Raw genomic sequence first — 27,096 nt, 5'->3', positions numbered from 1 at the left:
AAATTAATAATAATAATAATAATGATAGAGAAACAATTGATAGTGTAATTCTGAAATCAAATATTTCAAAAAACCAACATCGAGCTACTTAACCTACTATTTAGACCAATGATACCACAAAGCTGGTTGTACTCATCTAGCTACAGTCAATAGTGCATTTGATATATGTGTTTACACAAAATATGTAAAATTTAGGTGCCATGAAGGAATGCTAGATTACTGAATACACACATTACACCGAAACAATTCAATTAATGTCTCTGCCTTTGCTTTCAAAGAAGTGGATGATGTTAGTTTGGCAGTGTTTAAACTTGGTACTGAACAGACAGCAAACACCATCATCATGAGCTGTGCGCCATACGTGTGGCAATACTGTTGGAAAGAGATCTCGGCAGTTGCTTACATATTCTATTTAGTGCATTGTCTGTTAAGGCATGAGATTACCCTCCACGTGCTGTGTAGAGACAAATATAGCACTAGCATGCAGCAATATTGCCATCCTGGCAACAACAGCTACAAACAGGAACCATACAGTTTAGGCTTATATGCACACCATAAGAGACGGGCCCAATCAAATGTTCAATAATGTGCTACTTTTACTGAGGACTGACCTAGTGGGTGTTTCAGTGTGTTTCTCATGCATGGTCATTTTTTTTTTTTTTGTTCTCTTTTAGCTGATGAGAAACCAGAGTACAGGTGTGTCACGTGTTCATCACTCAACGTCACTTCAAAACCGACTCCACAGGGATCTGAAATCTAGTAGCAATTATCTGAAACCTAGCATCAAAACGCTCAACGTAACTTCTCCAAACAATAAAAGTCGACAGTACTTGACCGAGGCTTTCGTTCAGTCTCAGCGACGAATGTTACGGGTGGCGCATTTAGCCCAAAAAGGTTTGGAGAGCTGCTTCTCATATAGTACCTGTGCTGCATAATGCAAAGGAAGCCCTACAGTTCAGATATTCCACTTATCAACAGTTTGATTAGGCTATATACCACACACAGACACTCACAGACATACAAACACTAAGGAAGAGACACAACTGTGTACAACTGACAGACAGATATCAAAGAAGCTGCATTCCATCACCTCCGCACACCTTTAAACCCACAGAAAGTTGTTCTAGGACACACATATCATTTATGTTACACACACACACACATTATAAATGTATTATCATTAATAATATAATAATAGTTATTATTATTATTACCTCCGCCAACGGAGTTGGACGGGAGCTGTGTTTATTATTACTGTTGTTGAAGTTGTTTGGCTTGGATGTTCTCATAGAAAAATTCTGTTCTGCGTCTAAAGAAATGCAACTGAAAGAACTGTTATAGGGAACTGACTCCATAAAATAATGAATTCAAAGGTTAAAACATAGATGAGCACACAAAATGGTACAGATTTAAATAAAATAAATGCTTGCATTAACACGGCACGGGTATATACTGTAGGTAACAGCAAGCAATAACAAAAGCCAAGAACCGCTGAATTACTTAATGAATAAATTGAAACAAAGCTATTCTATTACATGTGAACTCTAGAACCAAATGTTAGGTAAAAAAAAAAACCTCTTTTCTAAAACTATAATATCTCTGTTAACAGTAGTGCACTTATTGGTTTAAGCAGTGCAACATATATGCAAGAAAATAATGCAGTCCACTTATCAAGATTTAAAAAAATGTTTTTTTTTCCTTTGAAATTGAATAAAAGAAAATCATAGAAGTTCATTTAAGGAAAATGATTAAATATTAAGCACAGGCATTTTAAGAAAATGTGCAAAGTAGCACTTTGTTTTTTTTGTTTTTTTGAATCTACAGCAGGTCTTCTTAAGACCACTGTACGCAGTTACGTTATTCTTTTGACAATACAACTACTAAAAGTGTTTGCTCACATCAATGAGCAAATTCTTCAGATTGCAGTTGCAGGCAGTTGCATGTGTGTGTGTGTGTGTGTCCTAATTTGGATAAAAAGGAATACAAAACAATTCAAATATCAGAAATGAGCCTTAAGTGATGTGATGCATGGATGACAACTTGTGCACACTAGCTTCCAAATCTATTCTGTACATGCTGTGTCTAGGTTTTTTTTTTTTTTCTTTAGAAAAATCAGGAATGTATACTATTGTCTAGAAAGTCCATCTGCAACTTGTGGTATATATCAGGAAACAGTGTCGCAACAATCAATGGAGCTACTTGTTTTGCTCTGTTACTGTATTTCCTCTCAAAACATTGCAATGCTATTTGAGCCTTCAGGGAGAGCCGGCACATAACGAGTAATGCATTTAGCTTCCACCTGCTGAAATAGCTTTGCAATAGCAATGAACAGGTTATACATGGGTTCTCAGCATTTATTTCCAATTGAGATTTGATTCAAATTAAATTCCCCCTCTTTAACATTTTTTTTCTCCAATCAACAACTCGCCTAAACCCTCCGGTATTATAATTCAGTTATCAAATTAAAACCATGTAGGCTACTCAATAACAACAATAGTTTAAGTGACAGATCTTTTTTTGTTTTGTTTTGTTTTGTTAAATCTACATCCCATAACAGTCAGGTGCAAGTTGAAGAGCAGCAGTTATGAAGGAGAGAGTTTAGTCGCATATTCCAGCCTGCCATAACTGTGGATGTAAAAGGCTAAAAAAAACCCTCAGCAAAATAATCTTTCTTTTTTTCTCATGTTTTGAAATGGAAGAGGTCTACTAGCCTTAACAGTCTTTTAAGATATTAGTGGCAGTGTATGCAAATGAGTTAAACTCCAAACTTCAGAAAAAAAGAAACATATTTTTGCTCAAATACTGTCTCATCAACACACCTTAATTTAGTAAACCATCAAAATGCATGGACAACAATTACAAAACATATGAGAAATATTTGTCCCTGTCACCATTGACAGCAAATTACATTTCAGTAAAATGATTGAAATTGGTACCTTGACAACAGCTGCATTATAATCCCTTAATACCATAGGAATAAATAAAACCCAGTGTCAAATTAACTACTCTCCTTTTATATTTTACATAAGAAGGCAATCTTGTGACCATCAGTATTCTTAGAGGGAATATGTAGCCCAACCCCAGATGATTCTTTTGTTATTGTTGTTGTAAATTATACCACAGTAAGCTTGGACATCTATAGTTTCCAAACTGGTCAGTATGGGTTCACAACTGCCATGATTTATGGTTCATGGCAATGTACACACACACACACACACACACACACACACACACACAGACACACACACGCACACACGCACACACGCACACACGCTCGCGCGCATGGACAGACAGACACATGCAAATACACAAACGCCCAAACATGAATGCACATGTATATTCATTCAGACATATCTACACTAAAGGTGTGTTTGTGTGTATGTGTTTCTTTCGTAGGCCTTTCGGTAGTGTTCAACACATAAATCAGTATTTTAGGAAAGCATACATTTAGAGGCCTGTAGTTAGGATCCATCCAGTAGATCAATATCAAACTACTAAGCCTTAAGGCCACCATCTTTTTTTTCTTTTAGAATAACAGAAAAAAAAAAATCTTTTTTTTTTTTTGGGAAACTTAATGTGCCAGTGTCTATACTCATTACTCTTCATACCTCAAAATAAGAAAAGGAAAATCTAGTGCCATTTTATTTGTCATTCTTTTTGAAAGAAGTTTATCTATTTGTACTTATCCATCGGAGACATGCATTCGCATGTGGTCATTGAAGTGCTCCATTTGGTCGAACTTGGCAGGGCAGACGGAGCACACGTAGGTGGTCCCTTCTTGGCAGCTCGCTTCTGCAGCTACACCCACTCCTGTTCCAACCCCAGCCCCTACTCCAGCACCTCCACTCACTGGCATGGCGAGGGCCACCACTCCAGCTCCAGGCTCAGGGACAGCCATAGGCATGGGAATGGAGACGGGGCCCGGGGTACCTGCGCTCCCCGACAGCCCTGTGATGGCGCTGCCTGTGCTGTGCAGCGCCATGTGCCGCTCCAGCAGGGTCTTGTGAGAGAACTTCTTCTTGCAGATGTAGCACTCATAGGACTTCTCTCCACGGTGCAGCCGCATGTGGACATTGAGAGAGCTCTTCTGGGTGAAACGCTTGTTGCAGATGCTGCACTGGTAGGCCCGCACCCCTGTGTGTGTCACCATGTGTTTGATTAAGTAATCCTTCAGGGAGAACGAGCGCCAGCAGATGCTGCACTGATGAGGCTTCTCACCTGGATATACGTACAAAAAAAAAGCATTAAGGGGAGAAAAAAAAAGGAGAGACAAATTTTGAGGATTAGTTTCAAACACATGGAAGAAGAAGGTCTGTGTGGCCCACAGAAGCTCTCAACATCTATTCGCTATTTATAGAAAATCATATCTGAATATATGAATCATAGAAGTCTTGTGTAACTCTGTTGCCACATGTGCACGTTCTGCACATGTTAACTCCACTGGCTTCGACAAGCATTATCACTGGACGGTCAAGTGATGGGCCACATTTGCATCATTGATGGAAAAACAAAAATCATTGTTATGAATCCAAACCTTCCCACTATATTTCCATTCCTTCTTCTGCGGCTAATCTAGCTCCATCTGTTTGTCATGTAAACAGCCACCTTGACGACGGCTCTCAGTGAAGTATTAAAATTTCTGTAGCATGGCCACATTTGATATGAAAAACTGCACCACTGCGAGTGCAGCTTGACACAACATGAAAGGACTCAAGTGTCAGCATGCTGCTGTGTGTATATCAACCTTGATGAAGGCGTGTGTCTCCACTATTATTAAGGGGAAGAGATATGTGCATATCAGTGGTTGAGAATTGAATCAAGACGTACATTGATGTTAAGTGCTCCTGGAACGAAGCCACGGGACATTTAGTACTAGAGAAATAATGAGTCAGTGAGTTCAACTGCCTTATACCTGTGCTGAAACAACAGACGCCTGAAGCCAGCGGTGTACATTTTCAGGACAGGAACACACCTCGGGGTAGAATTATTTAATCCTATAGTAACCTTGTTATATTGCCAACCGCACAAGGCGTCGTACATTACAGCATTGTGGGTAAGTATTTTTACTACAGGTGTGGCAACGTGTGAATATTACTAGAGAGTCACAAAACTATTTCAGAGAGATATTTTATATGGTTGTGATGACTTTACACAGAAGTGGAGCTGGGAGGGAAAGAACCCACAAGCTTGTTGTTTCCTATATGACCAGGAAGCACGTAATGAATGCATCTGTTTGGTATGTTTGGTATGTTTGTCAGTTTGTTAAGATGTGAGCTCATTTTTACATAATTGTCTCTACTATTATTATGGGCAGTAAAATATGAACACACTAATAATTATGTAAAACTAACAAGTAGAGGAAGAGACTGATAACACTGCAAAATGAGCCAGTTGTATCTTGCAAGTTAATGAAGTCCTGTGTAAATGCTGTTTGCTGCTGCACTGAGTGAATTAATGTGTAGCTACCTGCTTTGATTTAATGAAGTCAATAATGTATACTCTATATCCTACACACTACTGACTTCAGCTTTGGGGTTTTTTTCGGTCTTGTTTTCTCTACAGGGAGGCCAGAGGTCAGGGTCCGTTACAGATCAGCAGCACATATATATATATATATATAACAGGTGTCTTACTCTTCCTCAAGGCAGTGACTCATACAGTTATAAAGCTGTGTACCTCCTCTCTGACTGATTACAGCCCCTGACTCTGGCTCTGCTGCAGCACGTGTACAGCGCCTTAGCACCGGTGTGTATTTTGTCTTTTAGCTTCTTTTGGGGGGCTGTGCTATAATTAATAAAGCTGGAACTTATAATAATAATATTTCTTTTTTATTATTGAAGCTGTTTGTTTTATCAGTTAATCATCATTACATATTTTTTGTCTATTTGTAAAAAAGGTCTATTATAATTTCCCACGGCTCATTGTTCGGTCAGGCCAACAGTTCAAAACCCAAAGACATTCATTAACTCTCAGCTGATCCATAAATAGACCAATTGATTGTTCCAGCTCTATAAAGCACAAATCCATATTTTAAGAAACTTTCATTCATTTGTACTGACTGTTGAGTTTGAGCTTTTTTCTCCTCCTTCATCTTACACCGAGGCGCTGTGTGACTATTACATTTTCTGAAGTGCTCCCTGATTACCTTTTATTTACTCAAATAAAAACTATTTATGTTGCAGCTGTATTGTTTGTTTAGTAATCTCATTGGAACAGAGAGACAATATTATGTTAAATCATACTGATTTTTTTTATTTTTTACAATCCATTCAGATTTAGGCCATGGGATTGATCAATCAGCGCCTTTCCCTCTCAATATGTCATCACACTGCTCCACACAATTATGTGAATAAAACAGGATATTTGGATTTAAATAGTCTTCATATATGAGGTGGTTCTGGCCAAGCAATGGTTTCTAATGAATAATAATGGCTATTTGAGTAGGCAATTTTTATGAGATCATCTAATTATATGATATCTAATTCTTTCTGTGATGATAATTTCTTCAGTTTATGATTGATAAGGCTGTCAGTGCTGGATGAAAGCAGTGCACAGTTTAATGAGGTGCTGCACAAGCAATCTACTGACACTGTAAGTCAACGATAAAGACACTAGTCAGCTGTGATGTAAAGAATGTCGATTTTAAGGCTTTTTGTGCTTTTCCATTACAAAAGCGACAGTAATACTTACACATTATACTGTATGTTCTAGGTACTGATTTTTCTTATTAACGCTGATTTGTAGTATAGAGGGAGAGGATAAAGATGGGCATTACTCAAACTTAACTGTTACTATGGAAATCTTATCAAAGAGATAGCTAAATTATCCTTGAAATATCTGAAGCTGGGCTCTGTGTTTTCTGAAATGTTCTGTCAAACTTTGTTTTCACATGGATTCCTCTCACCATTATACTCAGATGTGAATTTTTCACTTTTTAACTGTAGAGTAAGTAAACTACGCTCTCAAACCTTGCATTCCTGCATCTATGACATGTTGTCACTGCACTGAGAGCATCAATAAAAACACTGTTCTTGTATCATGGTGACAAAAAAAACACTTGTTCTTCAAACCTCACTCCTGTTTTTAGTTTTTATATAATATCATTGAGGTAATCCTTTTGATACGAGATCTATCTACGTTAACAGGAAATAATACAATCATAAACAGAACTTGCTTAACTTAACTTATTTACTACATATGAGACATTTTGACTTACCAGTATGGACAAACATGTGTTTGACGTAGTTCTGTTTTGCAGTAAAGGTTTTACTGCAGAGAGTGCATTCATAGGGCTTCTTTTCCCCCGGACCAATCCCTCCTACAGCCTGTTGCTGCTGAGCTGGCGCTTGTGGTACCGACATGGGGTTCGGGAATGATGGCATTGCAGGGGGCGGCACTGCCACAAACTGCGGTTGCTGCTGGCCAGGAAGGTAAAGGAAAGGCTTGTTGTCTCTAGCCGGCTGTGTAGGAAAGAGTGTGGGCAGGAAGTTGCTTCCAGCAGGGCCCATCACTTGGGAATTGCTGGTCACGGTGAGCGGCATCCTCAGATTGCTGGTGTGTGATTCTGCCTGGCGCATGTAGTGCGGGGCACTTGTCAGGGACTGGGACATGACTGAGTTTGGCAGGGGCTGCATCATGCTACTGTCACTAGTGCTGTGGGATGTGTCCCCGTCCTCGTCTTGCACTTGCTCTGGGGACGAATCATTGACCTCTATCTGCACCGGAGCTCCTTCACCTTGCTGCCCATCCCCGCTAAGGCCGGTCAGGTACGGCTGCTGCTCCATAGCATCTGGCTCAGTACTGATGGAGGAGCTCACCCCTGAGTCAAAACTTTCAACCTTGGATTCACTCTCTACACCTTCTGTATGGTCAGTGTCATCTTGGCAGTCCCCCAAATTATCGTAGCAGCTGTACTCGTCTTCGGCCTCCTGCTTTATGTGCATCCCTCCTGTTTGTATGCGTACCGGTCGGGGTTGCTTGCGGCAGTGGGTGGACTCTGCTGTGGACATGTAGCGATCGACCTGCTGAGGTCTGTCCTGGATTCGGCTAATCCAGGGCGGATCTTGAGATTGCTGGTCCTTCTGAGTGCTGAGAGTTGAATCATAATTCGCCGACAGAGGGTTAATGTAAAGGGGGCGCTCGCGGTTGCCGTTCAGGCCAGGGTAGGTGTACAGTGATGTGTATGCACGATCCATGCTTTGCTGTGATGTGGCTTGCATATAACCTGACTCTGCGTCGCTGCTGGGCCCAGAGGTGCCAGACTCGGGGGTGCCGCGGGGTGTTTCCTGACCAGAGTCTCCTGGTATAACAGGGAAGCCCCCCGGACCGGCCAGGCCCACATTCTGGGACACGATGCGGGTACACTCATCAATGACGGTCTTGATCTGTAGGATGCTGGCAGCAGTAAGGATCTGCAGGGCCTCTGATTGAGATACCCGCAGAATCCCACTGTACATAAAGTCAATCAGCTTTTGGATGGATTGCACTGAGACCACCGAGGGGATCTCAATGTCGCTGTAGCCCAAGAGCAGCTTGTCCTGAAAGAAGGGGCTTCCAGCAGCCAGCACACACCGGTGAGCTCGCAGCATACTTCCATGGATCCGAACAGTCACGTCACAGAAGTGCCCACGGTTGCGCTGCTCATTGAGGGTCTCAAGTACAGAATTGCTGAAGTTGTGAAGATTGATGTTATGAATGCGCTCGGTCATCCCCTTGCAACTGATGTCACCTGAAAGCAGCGAGCAACACACCTCACTTAAAAACTCGTCACACCACATCATTCAACTGGCTCAAACATAACAAGTGTTTTTTCTCACAGAGCAACACATTTCCATTAGGAGATTACAGTGTTATAATTGAATAATTGAATATACACTATGTAATGGTGTTAAAAGTCATGTGCAAATGATTAACAAGAGAGAAGCTCTGTTGCATGTCAGGAAAATAGATTTTTGCAGCCTATTTGCTGAAGTGATACACAATCACAATTACTACAGTTAATTTAAATACATAAGTAGTATTGGTTCTTATTATGGACACAGTGTTCCTGAGCTGACGGTACTCACAGGGTAATTTTAAGTCACATAATATTAAGATAAGAATCAATTAATGTCAACATCTGAGCTAAATTTGTTTCTTCGTTAAAAAAAAAAAAAAGTAAAAGCACATTGCCATGGTGAAAGACAATTAAGATGGTCCCCATTTAATTACTACAAGTTTCTCTCAGTGCTCACTTCTGAAATTCCTCCAACCACCATTAGGTGGCGCACTGGGCTCAGAGGACAACAGGCCTCTTTTGTTAGCCATGTGTTCACTGTGATGGCGCTTCCTAACTATCCTAGGAATACACTAGATGTGACCCGGCTGATCAGTGTGTAAGATAACTTAAGATGCTTTTCTTCTCAGTTAGATGTCAAAACAAACGAGAATCTAAATCCAAATTAAATATGTAGTTAACACAGGAATTATGCAAATTGTGGGTTTTCATAATTGCCTTTGCATATAAACATGCTTGAGAATAATTTAAGTGAAGCATTCGACCTTATGTGGGTGATTATTAAACACAGAGCTTTTCTTTAAGGAAACTGTTCTGATTTTAGTTTGGAAACTGCACAATATATATAAATATATATGTGGGAAAATATATATTCAATTTACACTATGTCAGTCAATGTATAATGAATGTCATTCAGAACATATATTGCTAATGAAATGTCAGAATCAACATAGAACTTCACTACTGAACCAACAGGAAAAAAACTTATACAGTTGGAAAACTGCTTTATAAATTTTAACGCACTTATACATTGAATAGAAATGAATTTAACACTGGAACCAATGATAAAAACATATTTGACTGTAATAGATTTTTTTTTTAATCTAAATGAAGTAGAATTTAGTGAAAATGTCCCTGAGAAGCAGACTGATAGTGTTAGCACAAAGTATTAATGCTCATTTCAAGCTAAGTTATTTCTACCTGAAATGTAAAAGGAGGGGGGAAAAAGAAAAAAAAAAAAAAAAAAAAAACTGAAACGGTCCATTACTCACAGTCAGATGACGTTTTGTTACGAAGATGCTTGTGAGGCTGGTGATGAAGTGCGGGTCAAGCTTCAGTTTGCTGGTGGAGATGGCTGATCAGAGGCCGGGTGCTAGGCAAGGCTGTCAGTCCTCTCTGTCCAAATCATGTGTTGCTCTGCCAGTGTTTGGAGGGGGAGAGGAAAGACAAAGACAAATCTTAATGCCACATTCTGCCTCGTCGATATTGCCACTCCCTTAATGAACCAGGAGCCACAGAAACACGAATTTCTGCCACCGGCGCACTGCAACAGATGTGTGAAGAGTTTCCAAAGCGAGACGAATGGACGTTCCTGCGTGCACATGGCCACCAATTACAAATCAAGGTTGAAAATAACATTGGTGTTGGAGACACTTCTCCTCTCAGCAGTTATCTGAGCCGCTGGGCAACAAAACCACACCCTTCCAAAGAAAAACGAACTCGAGTCCTCATAAATTTACACAGATTAAATATTTCAGAAAAGGTCTCACGCAATCTCAGAACAAAGTGTGTGTGTGTGTGTGTGAGAGTCTCTCTGTGTCTATCTCTGTGTGTGTCTGTGCATGTGTGTGTGTGTGTGTGTAAGGACATTTTTTGTTTGTTTTCATTTTCAAATCCACAAATTAAACAAGACAATGTCCAATAGAAGCACTGAGCGGACATGAGTAGCAGCAAAAAATAGAAAAAGAAATATTAAACACACAAGGCATTCATTTAAAAACACAAGAAAGGCATTCAACGACATTAAGCATGTGATGAGCTGATGATAAAAAAAAAAAAAAAACCTCTCACAATTGCTCTTATACTGTACACACATATTAGAATGCAAAAGGCTGACCTCAAAACTGGGAACACAATTATGCAAAACTGACCACATTAGAGTCAGATACTCATGGGATCATTTAAGGTCAGGCAGACCGAAAAAACTGAACTGGGCCAATGCAAAATGCCATTTTAAAACAATTTCTAACATATTAGTCCCACACTGCTCATTGTCCCTTCAAATATTTCACCCACTAAAGCTGAAAAACTATGTGAAAAATGCTGTGAATGTTGAGGTGTGAATATTAATCATTAATTACAAACGTGACTGAAATTTCTCCTTTTGGAAAACGGGGTTAAAAAGCATTTTGTGGCTGTCACGCTGGCTACAACACGGACATCAAGTGCTCAGTGAAATACCAGTGACTACAGTGCGTTTCTGAATGAACAGAGCAGGATTAGGATTTGACCAGACCTGCATTTTATTGTTGACACAAATTTTTCTTTCACAAACCTAAAGTACTTTCAAGGAACACGCCCCAGGCTTGGAAACACGCAGGTAGACTCTTATAGATACAAAACTACCTGATATTTAAGTGACCACTGCAATTTCTTTTTCAATTTTTTTCCACAGATGTTGGTTAAAGAAAAAGATCAAGAATCTGCTGTGCCAAGGCGACGAGATACGAAATTAGGCCGTAAAATAGAAAACAGTCGGATAAGATTGTGATTTTAATTCATGGTTTAGTAACGGAAAAGCAGAGAGTGGCTCAGAGAGCGAGAGAGAGAGCCAGAGTTGAGGGGTTAAAGTGTGATAGTAATAAAGTGAGGAGGCTCCAGTCAGTCCACAGACTGCATTGTGTCTGCAGGCCTCAGTTGGAGAAGCAGCGCGAACACTCACACATGTTTGTTTTCTCCAAATGTTCTTCTAACAACAAATTTGACGATTAGATATAGACAAGTGATAGCATGTTCAGCAGCAGAGGGTGATCACCAACGGATCATTCTTTGGCAACACACACACACACACACACACACACACACACACACACAGGTTTGTTCTTCTTCATCTTGTTCAGGACAGATAATGTATTTTACAATGAAATCCTCCACCGCCAAATCTAAAATTAAACTTTAATGATTTTCTTCCAAGCTTTAACCTACAATCACCCAAAAATAAACCCTTCACGATTTTTATTAAAACTCTCAATATCAGCGCGGACCATGCCAACCAGCCTCGTCCTAATATACCTCGCTTAAAAACTACATGTAAACCAAACCGTACTCTTTCCTTAACCTTGGCTCTGTCCCCTGCTATATTTCAGAATTGACTTAGTCAAAGTGAACAAACCACCAAAGGATATAATAATTCCATAGCACTCTCTGTACCAAACCACACACACACACACACACACACACACACACACACACACACACACACACAGACACGCACGCCAAAATGCCTGAATACATTACAGTGACAAATATTTGACCCCTTTTCTGCCTGCAGTGGTTCCAGTTTGGGAGGTGCAACTGTATTCTGTTGCTACTTTTCTGACAATGCAAACATATATGTCCCCCCCCCCTCCTCCTCCTCTTTTTGCCCATCCAGACATGTAAATCCACCTGCCTAAGGGGTAAAGTGAGGTGAATGCTAGCAACAAAGGAGCAGGCCAAGGGAAGCAGGCTTCAGTTGCCCAGACTGCCACTCACAACAGTGATTCCATTTTAGCCGTGACACAGTGGGTGAGCAGCAGCCAGCGCCTACCTGCAGTGAATTCTAATCAGCCCAGGGGTCTGTCTCCCTCCCCTCCCCTCCCCTCCCTCCCCTCCTCCTCCCTCCTGTACCCTGCCTTGGACTAAAGGGGCTGATGATCCTTCAAAATTAATTAGATCCTTGTAGGAGGCGGCCATTTTCTTTCACTTCCTAACGCTCCACGAAAAAAAAAACAAATTTTTTGAATTACACTAAATTTGGGGCGTGTACCCTCCCCTCCCTCCCTCTCTCCCTCCCTCTCTCCTCCTCCTTCTCGTATTGATCTCTGTCTCAGTGTACCTCTACCTGTTTCCTGTTTCATCACGTTGAAACTCACTCGCCGTCTTTCCCTCCATCTGTCTGTCTCTCTGTCTGTGCCCCCTCCTATTCCTCCCTCTCTCCCCTCCCTCCCTCCCTCCCTCCCTCCCTCCCTCCCCATGAACCTTCCCCAACACCCTCCGCCCCTCTCCGCCTGCCTCCATGCTCCCAGCTCTGTGTCTGCCTCTGTGGAGTTTGCTGTCAATAAATCCCCAGAGGTCAGTTTGTCTGCTGGAAATCAGACACAATGCTTCAGACCGCCAATGCAATGCATGCTCTGTTGCTGCCGCCACAACAAAGACTGAGGAGGGGTGGAGGGTGTGCGAGTGGGGAGGAGGAAGAGGAGGAGGGAGGGAGAGAGTGAGGGAGGGGGAGAGGGAGGGAGGGAGGGAAGGACGGTGGGGGGTACAAAAAAAAAAAAAAATTAAGACAGAGGGAGGCGAGGGTTGCAACTTCACCAGCCAGACTCCAGGTTAATCAGCTGCCTGTATAAGGTGACGAGCTCGTGAAATACGCTGCATCGAATTGGACATTAGTTAATCAAAGGGGGGGTGTGGAGGGTGGTGAGGATGGGGGATGGGGTTGAGAACAGACATAAGAGGCATGCTTATGAAAGGAGCAGTATCAGCCATGTGAATAATATACATCTTGAATATGCAAATAGTGCTTACAACACACACACTACAAGCATATATTCAAGGCCCTTGGTAAATTTAAATCTGGAGACAAAGGGGCCACGGGCCATTGTGGAGCGCTCATGTCCATGCATGTGCATACAGCCCTCCTGATGAATCTGCTGCAGATTTGCACTTATCAAGAGTGTTTTGTGTTACATCTAATTAATAGTAATTTGTGTTTGAGTTTGTTTGAAACCTCCACAGCTTAACGATCACTGTCCAACGTTGTAATTATTAATTTCAATCATCCATTTAGCCCCCAAGTGCATTAGCATATAAACGACCAGAAATCATGATTTAATAGTATGGTTTGGATATGTGATCTAATGTAATGTAATTCTGTACACAGTGTAAATGTATAGTGAGCACGCTGGGGGGATTTTTAAGCAATAATCAAAATGAAGAGTTGATCTGGGGAGTGGTAATGGAAGGCGTGTTCAATAAAGACTCATTTCACTCCTCACAAGGCAATTCATAGCTGTGACTCGCTGTAGTGTAACAAACTTTTTCTGAAATACATAAATAAATAAATGAAACCTAACCTTATGTTGTGGTGTGTCTTTGATAGGCACAGATATTAAATATTCCTCCAGGTGACTAACTGAATGTTAATTTCCAGCCAACAATGCTGAGCTTCCCAATTAAATCATGTGTTATTTGGAGTGCTGTGTGTCTTATACATTCAAGTGTTAATCTATAACGTTGTGAAGCAATTAACCCACAAGGTAAATAACACACCAAAATCGCACACACTTGAGGAGAAGCGGTATTAAACACCTCTCCGTCTCGAGATTTAATTGATTTGCCTTTATAGCAGTCACTGAAAACCATCAACAAGCACACGTAGGCTGATGACAAGTTGCGCCAAGATTTTCACACTTTTTTTTCCTCCATCTTCTTTGACTTCATTTTCTCCCTTGACTGAAATTGTGTGGTGCAACATCACATCTCCAATGAAAAGACACCTCAAATGTGTCTAAATGGCTTATGGTACTTGTAACATGTCTGGATTACATTTGAGACGAGTGTTATCCGCACAATTACCACGTGAGACGTCTTCCTGAACTTTGAACCGGCTCTTTCGCCCGGCAACACCACAACCGGCGATTCTTTTTCCTTGTTGCTACGGATTCGATTGTGAGCTTCACCGCCAGGGAGAGTTTTAAAAAAATATATTAAAAAAATAACATGCAAACACTATGAAATAGCATTTCATTAATTCACAACAACTGCATTGTTTTATTGTTGCAAATGCTCTCTTGGTCAAAGCTTTGCAAAGTAATTACAGAGAACCAGCACAATGTTATGACCACTGCTCATATGAGGTTGCTTGAATAACTGTATTATGTTCATGCATTTCTGTGCATCACTGAAGCCGTTAACTCTTTCTTCCTCTAATTTTGAGCTAATTGTTCATGTTTAGCTCCACTGCCACACAAAATTTCTCAAATAGCACAGAGGATTAATGCGTTAAGACATTCAGCTCCACAAAAAGCCATTCGAATGTGACAGGATGTGCAGCTTTCAAATAAATTCCTCAGGCAAACAAATAACAATAAACACTGTGATACCATTACACAAGTACAGCACAGTTTAAGTATTTTTTTGGTCAACTTTGTCATTTTCTTTTCCACCATCACCACCTATTATGCACAGAGCAGAGGAGCTGTAGCCCATTTACAGATGGAAGGATAATCTACATCTAACATTATTGTTTTGAGTCCCCACAAACGTCCATGAATTAGTGCTACATACTGTAATTTAGCAAGTTTCCTAATAGAGGATAGAGGGGGGAGAAACAGACAGCCACCGTTGGCTTTCCAGCATGAAAAAATTACAGACAGTATCTCATTTTGGTTATGGTGAGTGCGCTTACAAGAATATCTCAGAATTGGTAAATAGCTGTGCTTTTGTTAATGAGCATTTGACCAAAAAGAACCGTCTGACTACTCATATGATAGTCTCCAAAACACCTCTAACCCCCGAAGCAGATAATGCTAAATTCAAGAGTTATCATTTAGGCACAAGTGTCCACAGCAACTGGCTCTCTACAGCTACTACACACGTCGAGGACATTTCGCCTCTCTCATAAAAGGACCTCAGAGGCCGTTAAGAGATCTTCATGAACCTACACATATGCCAGTATAGGATTCCTCTGTCTATCACCAGTGTATCGCTGATAAGAGAGCGCTTAATTAATTCCACTTGGCAAGAAATACCCAACGTACACCTTGCGTGTCTCCTGTTTGTTTGCCTCTGTGCCTGGATGGTATATAAATAAACAAGACTCCAACAAGTGGTCTGTGTAGTATAGAGGGACTGAAGCACCGTCATATCTGTGAGAGAGAACCAAGTGTCTCCTGACTTTCTGTTCTTGAGAGATAAACCGGAACAAAGATGCTTTGTTCTAAATAATGAGAAGATACTGTGGGACCTCCACTAACGTGCATACAGTTCTTACTCTGTGGAAAACAGCAAAAGCCTCTAGATATGTTTAGTGTATACAATGTTTACAAGAGAAACCAGATGAAATGAAGCCACGCGCTGACACATGATGTATTTAGAGGAAACACAAGCTCAACACCAAGCTGACTTTCATACACAACACTTATAGAAAAAGGTGGTTCTCACATATGCACACGTATGTGGTCAGTGTCTTAAATTATCTGCACATGTCAAGTTATGGCACACACAACTACTAAATACAAATATACGTATCTATATACGTGCGTTACATGTTAGGCGGTGATAACAGGAATCAAAATAAAACCCATAGTGAACGTGACTGCGAGGAGCCCGCACCATGTGTTTCAGCAGCAGCTGCACGAGGGTGCACAAGCCAGTGTCGAGGTGGTCCAGCACTGGGCTGAACTTTCGCAAAATGCACGAGGGTGCTCTAAGCAGTTAAGCACAACTCTGCACTTTTTTTTTTGTGAGCCGGTCTGTGCTCCAAGGGTCAGCGCTCCATTCGTGCCTTTTAAAAGGGTTTGCCAGTCTCCTAAAATGACGTGCAGCGAAATTGTTAACACGCTGCACATTAACAATATAGGAGCAAAGGAAATGGTGAAAATGGATTTTGCAAAAAAAAAAAAGGTTTTATGATGCAACATATTTCTTCAGCAGCTTCAGTAGCCATGGCTACAACAATACACGTGCATGCCATCGGGCTGAGATAGTACCGAGTCATTATTCAGGTGAACTAATCAGGTAATCTTCAACATATTGTGTGTCCTCAGTTACAGATTGTGCCAACGATGTGAACAAGATATTAAATCCAGATGAGTTAATGAAAAAGATCTGTGCTAACTTGAACCTTATGGATGTGAGCACTTTTTAGTGTATTTATAGTTTAGCAAACTGTTGTGTGGTAAATACAGATTATATATGTCTCATTAGCTCATTTGACATATGACCCATCTAAAAATGTAATGCTGACACACTGAAACACTGTCGACCACATCGGGTGCCCTATACACACTTCCACCAAGTGCTGCATGGTAGCTGAGCAACATGAGTTGGATATACTGACTTTAACGCACCAAGGTATCACGCTCAAAAAGTCTGAAATTGGCACAGAGGTAAGGTGTGCTGTTAATCCAGTGGGTAGAGTGTGCAACCTAAGTACAGTAGGAAATCTTATCCATACAGTACTGTGTTGCAAGACAAACTGGTTAAGAAAGGTGGCTGCAGGATTTCTTAAGAAATGAAAAATTTCCCTCATTTTAGTATTGTGTCAACAGCGAGATATTATCAAGAAATTTGAGCTTATTGAAATGTTTCCAATACACAGTGCTGCGCAATGAATGTGCAGATAAGTCCAATGAAAACAGGCTTTCAATAAGCACAATAAAGTCTGCAATCTATAGAAAGTATCAGCTAACACTAGGCATTTAGAAGAGGTAGAGTCGTTTGGGAAAGCTACCAACTGTATCCAAAGACTATTGTAAAACACACACACACACACACACACACACACACACACACACCTTTGGGGTAAACCAAACACTTTCTACTTCCTCTAACACTAACACCAAAGTACAGCCCTTAAAACAGAAAATTACCTTAATTCATGTACCATATGACCTCCATATGAGCCACGCACTAATTATCAACACTGAATTAATCATTATGAACACATGTAAGACTTTCATCAGAAAAAAAAAATTGTGTCAAAATTTTAACCAATATTTTTTGTAAATGTCATCCTGTAAATGATTTTTTCTAGTATATTTAAGGCTGTGCTTTGAGCTTCGTTGTGTAAGTTCTGTTGCAAATTAGTTTTGCAGGCAGGTTCCCTCTCCCTCTCTTATGCACGACCTCTTTTTATTACCCACCAGGCTCAGGAATGCCTGCAGGGAAAAACTATGCTGAGTGTGTAAGTTGGTAGTTGTGTAGCATATGATAAGTTGAGTAAACATAACGACGTATTATCACTGATCACATATAATACCTCTATCTGCTGCAAAAGACATAATGTGCTTTTTAAGTGATGCCTCTTGGGTTGTGTATTTGTCACTGAAGCTTCTCTTAGCCCTCTTTTTTTCCTTTTTTTTTTTTTTTACACTTATCGGTAGATTAGCCGTTAACCTACCAACAAGTGGGGAGCGATTCATATCTGGTCTCTTCATTATTGTCTCCTACTGTTCCCCAAAAAACATCGGTATCTCTCCTACAAGGTCAATGATATTTTAAGCGGTATAAAAATAATATTAACACACGGGATTCAACTGGACAATCAGTACAATTCCTGTTAATACGAAGTACTTGGACATTTTCTATTTCACTGTTCCTACTGAAAAATAAAACCCAGTGTGCAAAGACAAAGCTGTGAGTAATAAAAGCAGAGCCCAATGTGTTTCCATCACCTTACCTGGCTAATGCTTGTTGCTATGCAATGCATCACTACAAGCAATACAAGCTATTTGACTTTTCACCATCACTACACTTGTTATTATGATTGGTAAAACGCTGGTGTAGTTGAGGCTCTCGGTTCTGTTTTCTGTGCAAAAAAGCAAGAGTCACTACAGAGTCACCTCTCAGCACACGGAGCACAGATAACGCCGCCACCCATTCGCTCCGTTTATGATAATCATGTGGCCTTTTGGCCCGACTAATGCACATGAATTGTTGGTCAGTGTGCTCTGTTTGAACGCAGCAGAATTATTATCTCTGATGGTAACAATCTATAGCTCATAAGCCCTCGAGTGTAACCTAAGCTCATCAGCTGTTTCTGGTAACATTACTATAAAAAATCATGCCACATGGCCGTGAGTATTTTCGGCCGGTCCTGTCATAAATGTGTTACTTCTAAGTCGTTTGTGCTGTCATGGTCACACCAGGGGGTGCACACTTTGTATTTTAAGCCTGATTTTTCACTCATCTATGCACAATAAAAGGTTTCATGTTAAAGAAATGTAATAGCATGTTTAATTTTGTGTGTGTGCCAGCCTAATGACCTGGCCAGGGTGTTGTCCTGCCTTATGAATGCATGTTGGACTGACCCTGAAGAGGAGTAAGTATGAAAACATTAATGAATAACTGAATGCTGAGACAATAGCCAGCAGCAGAGCCTATTACAGTCAAAGGCCAAGAGAGACATTTGGCTTCATATCAGCTCACTTATTCACAGAAGTTATAAAAGAAAAAAGAAGCTTGTTTTTAAGTTTACGTCGCAGCTGCCACAAGGTCTTTTTTTTAAATGCAAAGTTCTCAATAAAGTGAAGAAGTAAAAAAAGAAACACTGAGCCACCGTTGCCACAACTGTCAGCTACTACACTGATGTACTAACCACCAAAACATCTCATGGAGCCTGACACATGTTCTGGTGTGTTTGAACTGTTGTTCAAGCGACGCTAACTGATTCTGGAGAAGTGATATCTGTTTGTTTTTTCTTCTGTATAATTTGGGTCAAACTTCATGGTGAAACAAGTTCAGCAGCTTCGGTGAAACACAATGTTTCTCTTTTTCCCTTTTTGCTGGACAGGTTACACATCACCTGGACCAACAGTCCGACATCTACAGTAAAACTCTGATAAAACCTTAGTTTCTTCTGTCTTCAAGAAACACGTTCTTATAATTATCATAAATAATTGTTTTCCAGCTTCTTGAAGGACTCTAGTTTGATTTCTGTCTTTACCAAGGTCAGTTTCAGGGCAAATAACAAAGCGTATCAGGGCAGATACTCTTCTCAGGAAAGTTCTTTGTGAAGGAATTTTTCCAAACCGTAAAACATTTTCCTTTATTTCCTGTTGCTGTATTTCAAAAACGAATGACTTGCTTCATAAAAAATATAATAAAAAAAAAAATCTTAAAGGTTACAACAATACTCATTTCGTGATAAAACTACAAGACAAACACTAATGTGTGTGTGTACCCATTTCACAGTGAATACCGATGTACCTTGAGTGAGCCTGTGCATGATCTTAACATTTTTGGCTGCCGTTAGTGCTTTCTGGCACAAGGCTGAAAAAGTCTTCCTGAAGCCAAGATAAAAGCATGGAGTTCACAAACACTTATTCTCGGTTAAAAAAAAAGGAAATCATTTTAAAAGTTACTCTTTCACTGTCATTTGTTTGTTTTTTTCTTTTTCTTAAACTCTCTTTCGATACTTTCCTCTTTCAGTGAGGCAGTGAGCTCACCATGACTTGTAGAAAACCATATGGGGAGCAGGGTGAACTGAGGACACACATGCACCTTGGCAAACATACAACTTCGCTATTAGAATCCAGGATACATTTTTCACATCAGTTGAATGCCTGGGCCTGTGTGTGTGCTTGAAGACAGAGAATACAAATTAGGTTTTAATGTTTGTTCCTGACATGCAAAAAAGAGAAGAGACTTAAACATATGTTGTTGTAACAAGCTGTAGTTTTAATGAAGACTTTTACTTGCAAAAATCTAAAAGTGTTTGTACTTGTTTGCTGTGGAACGTCTTCTGGTTAAGTAGTTACCTGATATTTGGGTTTTACAGCACAAACGGCTGACTGACTAAAGAAGCTTCAAACCTTGCCCTGCACGTATAGAGAAGCATAAATCAAGAGTCTGTTAGTAGTCTTAGGAACGCTGATGGAAAGTTAGGCACACCCACAACTGGGTTGTGTTTGAACAGTATGTGCTGTGTATGTATCAAGGAACAACACGTTTCAATAGGTCTTAATAAAAACAAGACAGTTGAATATAATAGATTTTACTTTGAATTGCTTTAATTAAAAGTTTTCAATGTGTAACAATGCACAATAGTCTATTAATTCTGTGACTAGATTAAAGTGTAAAACATGAAAATAAGGCACATCAGGCTCATTCAGAGGTAAAGTGTGTGTTCGAGTGTTGTTTTCCTGTTCCTACACCTACTATTAATCAGTCGATCCTAAAACAAGCAGGAAACTAACTGTGCTTCGTAAGACTTTATAAAGTTTTATAACCAAACAAAAGCTTCCTGACAACAGCATGGCACATTCTCAAATACTTATTCACTCTCAATGTGTACTTTCATTACGCATTCCTGTGATACTTGCAGGGAGGGGAGATTCCAAAACAAAAGTCCTTTGAAAACTGAAAAACATGCCTTAAAGTCTTTTGTTTTCTACATGCTGCATGCCCTGAAAGTCACTGGGTTTGAGTGAAAGTCAGTTTCATGACCAGTCTTTGAGACTCTAACTGCCAATTTACTAAAAGGGGAAGTATTTTTTTTAAAGAAATCCTGCTCTGTGAATTGACAAAACGAGACAGTCTACAGCTGTCATGAGAGTCGTCTTGAACTGACGTCACTGACTGGTTGCAAAATGAAAACCTTTAGTCTTATTCCAAAATGTTTTTTATTTCTTTGGCAAAATAGTTACCTCATCAATAAATAAGATGCTTTTTTTTCTCCCTATAAACAAAGCACATTATTTTCTATCCTTGCCTTTGTGCTGGAAGGAAATCACCATAACTCATTGTAACAGCATTTGTGTTGCATAATACAGCTAAAGGGGAAATTCTCTCCCTAATTACAAAGACACTCTGTGCAGATTCTCAAAAGGTTTTACAATTGTGTTTTTAGTATTTTCAAGAATATAATAAAAAAATAATAATATAATGTGAAGAGAAGCATGTTATGTGTGAAAAAGGTGCTTTGTGGGTAGAAGGATCCAAGCCAGTTAGCCAGGAGGCAGCTAGCCTGCCAACAGTTTCTAGTTTTGAAAAAAATATATAAAAAAAATCTGCAACCCACCAAGGTAGAGTTTAGCTAGTCGTCACTAATTCCATGATATTTCACTCGGATCAAGATATATTAAGAAAATAAAAAAGTATTCCATGTTTAATATCAAATTATTTGAGACTTCTCCGAAGATTTAGAGATATCTGAATCTGCTTGAAGGTTGCCATAGTAACTTGGGACTCAAATGCAGTCCTAGAAACTGCAATTACTATAAAAGAGGAGTCTTTTTTTTTTTCAATAGACATCAGGTGAGAAACGTCATGTGTTCTTCTTAAACAAAACCAAACCCTTCAGATTAACGTCTATTAGAGGCTCCGGGGCTGTTCTGTGGTTAAATATAAGACCTGACGTTAACTTTAAGATGTGCACCTGAAAGCAGCCTCAGTTGGTAATGACATCAAAGATTAGTTTTGCTCTATGAGGGAATATTCTTCTAATGAGTATTATACAGCAACAACCAAAAAAAGCAGAAAGGATAAACACTGTCTGTGACAAAAAGGCCAAGCAGTTAACAAGCACTGTGACATTCTGGATGCAATCCACAAAGTGGCTCGTTATATCGATGGATCTCTACTGCATTCCCAAAATGGCTGCCAAATATGTTCAACTGTGGTAGACAAAGTGCCAGGATGGACTCAAACACATATTAATAATAGTCTTTTGTCATGCAATGGTGAAATAACACACTTGGAATGATATAAAAAACAAGATTAATTTTACTTCATGTGTAAAGGTTCAGTGGTGCTGCATATATTTGTATTATTTTACAATCACTTTGCCAGCGCATGCTTAAATTTGCAACCAAATTTACACCTCCTTGCTTCAAATTATATCTTGCGATAAAATTTTATTTTATTTTCACTAGATACATAGAATGAATAAGCAGCACTGCATGATTCAGGAGACTGAGGTGAATTCAACTCATGATCTTTATCACATGCTCCCTCCCACTCTTTCCAATATACTGTCCAATAAACCATTAAGCCTTCAAATCTTTTTTTTTTTTTTTTTAGGAGACTTGAACAGCAACAAACATCGTGAATGTGCGTTTAATAGCAGCCCATCCTCACCAGGCTGTTACCAGGATTTCCTGGTAACAGCCTGGTGAGGATGGTTGGGTGGTGTGGCAATAACAACCAGAAATGTGGCATTGCGGAGGCTTCAGAGAGAGGTCTCTGTCTTGTGTATTTGGGCATTTGCTTTTACTGCGCTTAAAAATTATTTGGAATACTGACCTGCCATCTGTGTGCATGTAGTGTACAAGACAATTGTTTTTTTTTTTTCTTTAAATTTTTGGGATTTTTTTGTCTCTTCCAGGGAGGCAACCGTTGCGTTAGCACATGTTCATTTAAGGAAACCCAAATAATCACATGTACGACAGAGAGACTACATCAGCTCAAAAGCATTTCAAACCTGAGCAATGAGGACGTATTATATCTTTGTTGGTCAATGATAAATAACTGAATGAGGAGAGAGGGTGACAGCCACAGAGGACGAGTGAAAGATGGCAAAGCCAAAAGAAAATTGGGATTGATTGTTGGGTGTGGATTAACTAAACACCTCTCTCTCTCTGCCTTTGCCTTCATCTGAGTGGGTCTACACTTTATCTGCTGAGTCTCCTTCATATAATAATGAGTTTCCTTGGTCTGCAGACATGCTCTTAAATATTCATTAGTCATGGGTGGGTTTTAGCCGTGACACAGAAAGCGGGCAAATGGCGATGGCTCAAACACTGTGAATATTAATGTAAATGTGGAATATATACATATAAATACTCATTAGTGCCTTAACTGAAAAGAAACTGAGCACCTGATACTCTGGACCACAAACACTCCCAAGGCACATAATGGCTGTTGCTGTTTCAGCAGCTACTGTACACCTCTGTGTGTGAAAAAAAAAAAAGAGAGGAGTTTTTGACAACAAGCCGTGGTGAGAGCTCACTTACACACAAAACAAGTAGCCTACCCTCCAATTCAAACAATACAGATGTCTAAAAATACAGGTGTTAAGTTAGTGTGGAGTTTCTTTCCAGAGGAAGGGGATTCAATCCAGCTCTCATCCAGTGACAATATAATTTTTACTTTACTCACCCACATGCAGCCTGTCAATCAACGTGCTGCAAGTCACAGGACAGCTTTATAATTATGTCCTGTTGAAATCTTATATCAAAGTGAAATGTTGCATTTGTGCTACACAGGGGCTGCGCGCTCAGCTCTGTGTTCTGCAAGTGTGTCCATTCAGAAAACAAATGATCCAGTGCAGCCATCAATTACATAACCAAGCCTATAGCACTGCAGCCCATTTACGTTGTGGAAACATATTCTGAATGAAAGCGGCAGGAGGAAGTGGTCGCAACAAAAGTGAAAAGAAATGAAGGCACAATTATGTGATATAGAAAGAAAGAAAGAAAGAAAAAAAACTACACACACGTACACGTATACACACACACAAACACACATACAGGTGCATATCCACAGACCGTGTGTGCGCTGGAGGGAGGTGGACGCAGCGCTGCGCTCTCATGCAGCCTCTCTCTCCTGTGTCAAACCCGGGACCGGCTCTTTTTTTTTTTTTTTTCCCTTGGTTGTGGCTCTACTCGCGTCTCCTCACGGTAACAGCTCCACTCACCACACCAGGACCAACCTCTGGCACGAGTAACGTGTTGACGCAAAGCTTTATACCTGCGCACAACTTCTGGGTTACACAGACGAGCCTGTGCCTATTAATCAGACACTGAACGCGCTGTGGCCATTGTAGAAACTATCATAGGCGCTTATAATAGACACAAGAACATGCTGCATTACTCTCTTTATCTGACAAAGCCAAGCGCTTTGGGACATCTGTTTGCCACACACACACACACATACACACACACACACATGCACGCTGTCTCTCTCCCTCTCTCTGTCTCTCTCTCTCTCCCTCACACACACACACACGCGCACGGACAGATAGAGCCCTAAAGAATAAGACTGACATGTTGCTCCGGCTCAACTCCCCACGGCCCTGTCAGTGATTTTTTTTTCCCTTTTCTCTTTTTTTTGGGGAGACAGAGGCATTGCTCTATTTATTTTACTGCGCCAACAATGAGCATACACTCACATCTTAACTTTATTCAGTAAGTGAAGTACCTCTAGCCTATAATGCGATCTAATAAGCAACAGCAAAGGAATCACGAGCTGCCCATGAATATTTTGCAACAAAATGTTTTAAAAGGCACGCAGGAAGCGTCTAATGCAACTTTAATCACACCAGAACACGGCCCCATATCTAGGCCACCCTTTGCCAAAACATCCTCGCGTCGTAAACATTTTCACATAGTGTGGGCTATGAATAAAAAGCGGATTTGCGACAGTTAAAGTGATCCTTCATTTTCAGAGAGAGAGAGAGAGGTAGAGAGAGAGAGAGAGAGGGAGAGCGAGATGGAGAGAGAAGAGAGAGAGAGAGAGAGAGAGAGAGAGGGGGGGGGGGGGGGGGGGGGGGAAACATGGCACCAAAAATCCAGACCAGAGTCCCACTGGATCTAGTTGTGATTTATCTCAGAAACTGAACCTGCAGGATTGTTTTACCTTCAGACACATTATAAAGCGAGCCTGCCCTCCGCCTGCCCAACATATCTTAACGTAACCCCATCTCAGAAATGCCATGCCCGTATTGATATTAATTCATTAAAAAAAAAAATGTAGGCTAGACATCTGTCTGAGTGTAAAGCGGCTGTGTGAGCCGCTGCTGTAACGATTAGGGCTAAATTTCAGACATGGGGACCATCGCTCCGGCAAGTTCAACAAAGCGAAATGTACAGAAAGGGGCCGGTCAGAGTGGGTTATAGCGGGTTACAGCGGGTTATTGTGGGTAATTGCGATAAGGGAAACGCATTTCCTCTGATTCAAATAACTGACCTAAAAGCCAAATGCGCACGTCGGCTGCCACAGTTGTTCCGGGCTCATATAGTGTGTAAAATGTGAGCGAGCAGCCCCTGCGAGCATCGCTGAGGCTTTCACTGATTCACAGAAAACAGAGCCGCGGACACACTTGGACCGGGAGTATTGTTCTCCAAGTGTGTCTCCTGTCCCGGTTCACGGACAAATCCGTAAAGTAAAGGGGCTAAAGGTAAAAGGGGCATGTTGAGAATAATGGCAGATGGGGAAACTTGCGTCATGCCAGGGCAGCGCGTTTTTCTAGCGACTCGAATAAATGGACAAGAAAAAAAAAAAGCCCAAAGTGAGACCCGTTATAAATACGAGCATTTCGTTTGATTTGGCACAGCCGGCGTCACATTTACTGAAACGCCTGAGATCCTCTTGAAAAGAATAAAGTTTCCGATTATGTAGAGGCTTCGTATTTGCTTGGTAAAGGCAGCCACACAACTACATGGAAGTCAGTGCTATTTCATGCAATACAGCCCCGAAGTCAGCGAGCACGTTTTAATCCCCTATGTGGGAAATTCCTCTCATTTGCCCCCTTTAATAACAGCATTACAGACAGTGAAGGAGACCCATCCCTTTTCCTTACTTTTCTTAATTTCTTACCTGCACTTCGAAGCACGTTCAAAAAGTGGCGACAGCGTTTCCACGGCTTCCCCTTGTTTTCCCCCGACGAAGCGCGTTTAGTTTTTTTTTTTAATATGTTCCTTTACTTTGTTTCATTTCTCACTTCCATCTTCTTTTCATCTCATCAATAAACACACGCTGCAGCCTACCTTCATAGAGCAGCTCGGTTCAAGTGTGCCCTCCCATTTTTTAACTATACATCGAGTACTTTGAGGGGTGGTGGTGGTGGCGGCGGCGGCGGAGGGGTGAGGAGCGAGAGGAGGAGGAGGGGGGAGGCAGGCAGGCAGGCAGGCAGGCAGGCACGCCTTTTCACTTAAAGCTGCTATTGGAAGAACAGTGCGCTGTCTTGGGTTGGATCAGAAATCCGTCAACATTACTGTGCCCCAATCGCAGGGAGCACAATGGGACGGAAAGACCTGCTCCATTATGGCTCTCTGGAAGTGGTGGGAGTTATAGTAATAGTAGTTGTAGTAGTAGTGTTCCTCCTACTCGAGCCTGTTTAAGTTTCCTCTCTTGCAACACAGCGATTTTTATAAATAGAAGTCATGGTGCGCAATGAAACCTGTAAAGGACAGAGGTGGGAGGGTGGTGGTGGTGGTGGTGGTGGTGGGTTCAAACAGGTCCGCTGTGATGTTGCACCCCGTGCAGCGAGAAACCACTCCGCGCCCATGAAATCCCCGCTTTTTTTTTATTTCGTGTATTCACATTTAATTCCCATGTCCCCCTCTCGCCGTGCACGCTCCACTGCTCCGCTGCTCCCTGCTCAAAATATCGGCGCA

The 27,096-nt window shown here is 40.9% G+C and overlaps 1 protein-coding gene across 1 annotated transcript; it reads right to left on the bottom strand.

Annotated features, from left to right (window-relative positions):
- On the bottom strand, positions 1 to 26,493 carry zbtb20 (zinc finger and BTB domain containing 20). Its single transcript, XM_085797964.1, has 4 exons — positions 26,297 to 26,493; positions 10,048 to 10,192; positions 7,217 to 8,728; positions 1 to 4,218 (listed from the first exon to the last, which is right to left on the bottom strand). The coding sequence occupies exons 3-4, from the start codon at positions 8,706 to 8,708 to the stop codon at positions 3,683 to 3,685; spliced, it is 2,028 nt and encodes a 675-aa protein (XP_085654090.1). The 5' UTR covers positions 8,709 to 8,728; positions 10,048 to 10,192; positions 26,297 to 26,493; the 3' UTR covers positions 1 to 3,682.
- Between the last annotated feature and the right edge of the window lie 603 nt (positions 26,494 to 27,096).

The sequence above is a fragment of the Trachurus japonicus genome, chromosome 14 (genome assembly GCF_045865225.1).
Source record: "Trachurus japonicus isolate A0001 chromosome 14, Traja_1.0".
NCBI lineage: Eukaryota > Metazoa > Chordata > Actinopteri > Carangiformes > Carangidae > Trachurus > Trachurus japonicus.
Note: the sequence above shows the minus strand (reverse complement) of the source record. Positions and strands in the feature narration are given on the sequence as shown.

Excerpts from the sequence above, each read along its gene's own strand:
- zbtb20 (XM_085797964.1), bottom strand. The coding sequence starts at position 8,708 with ATGACCGAGCGCATTCATAACATCAATCTTCACAACTTCAGCAATTCT. Across the intron at positions 4,219-7,216 it reads ACACATGTTTGTCCATACTG|GTGAGAAGCCTCATCAGTGC; the intron begins GTAAGTCAAAAT and ends ACGTATATCCAG.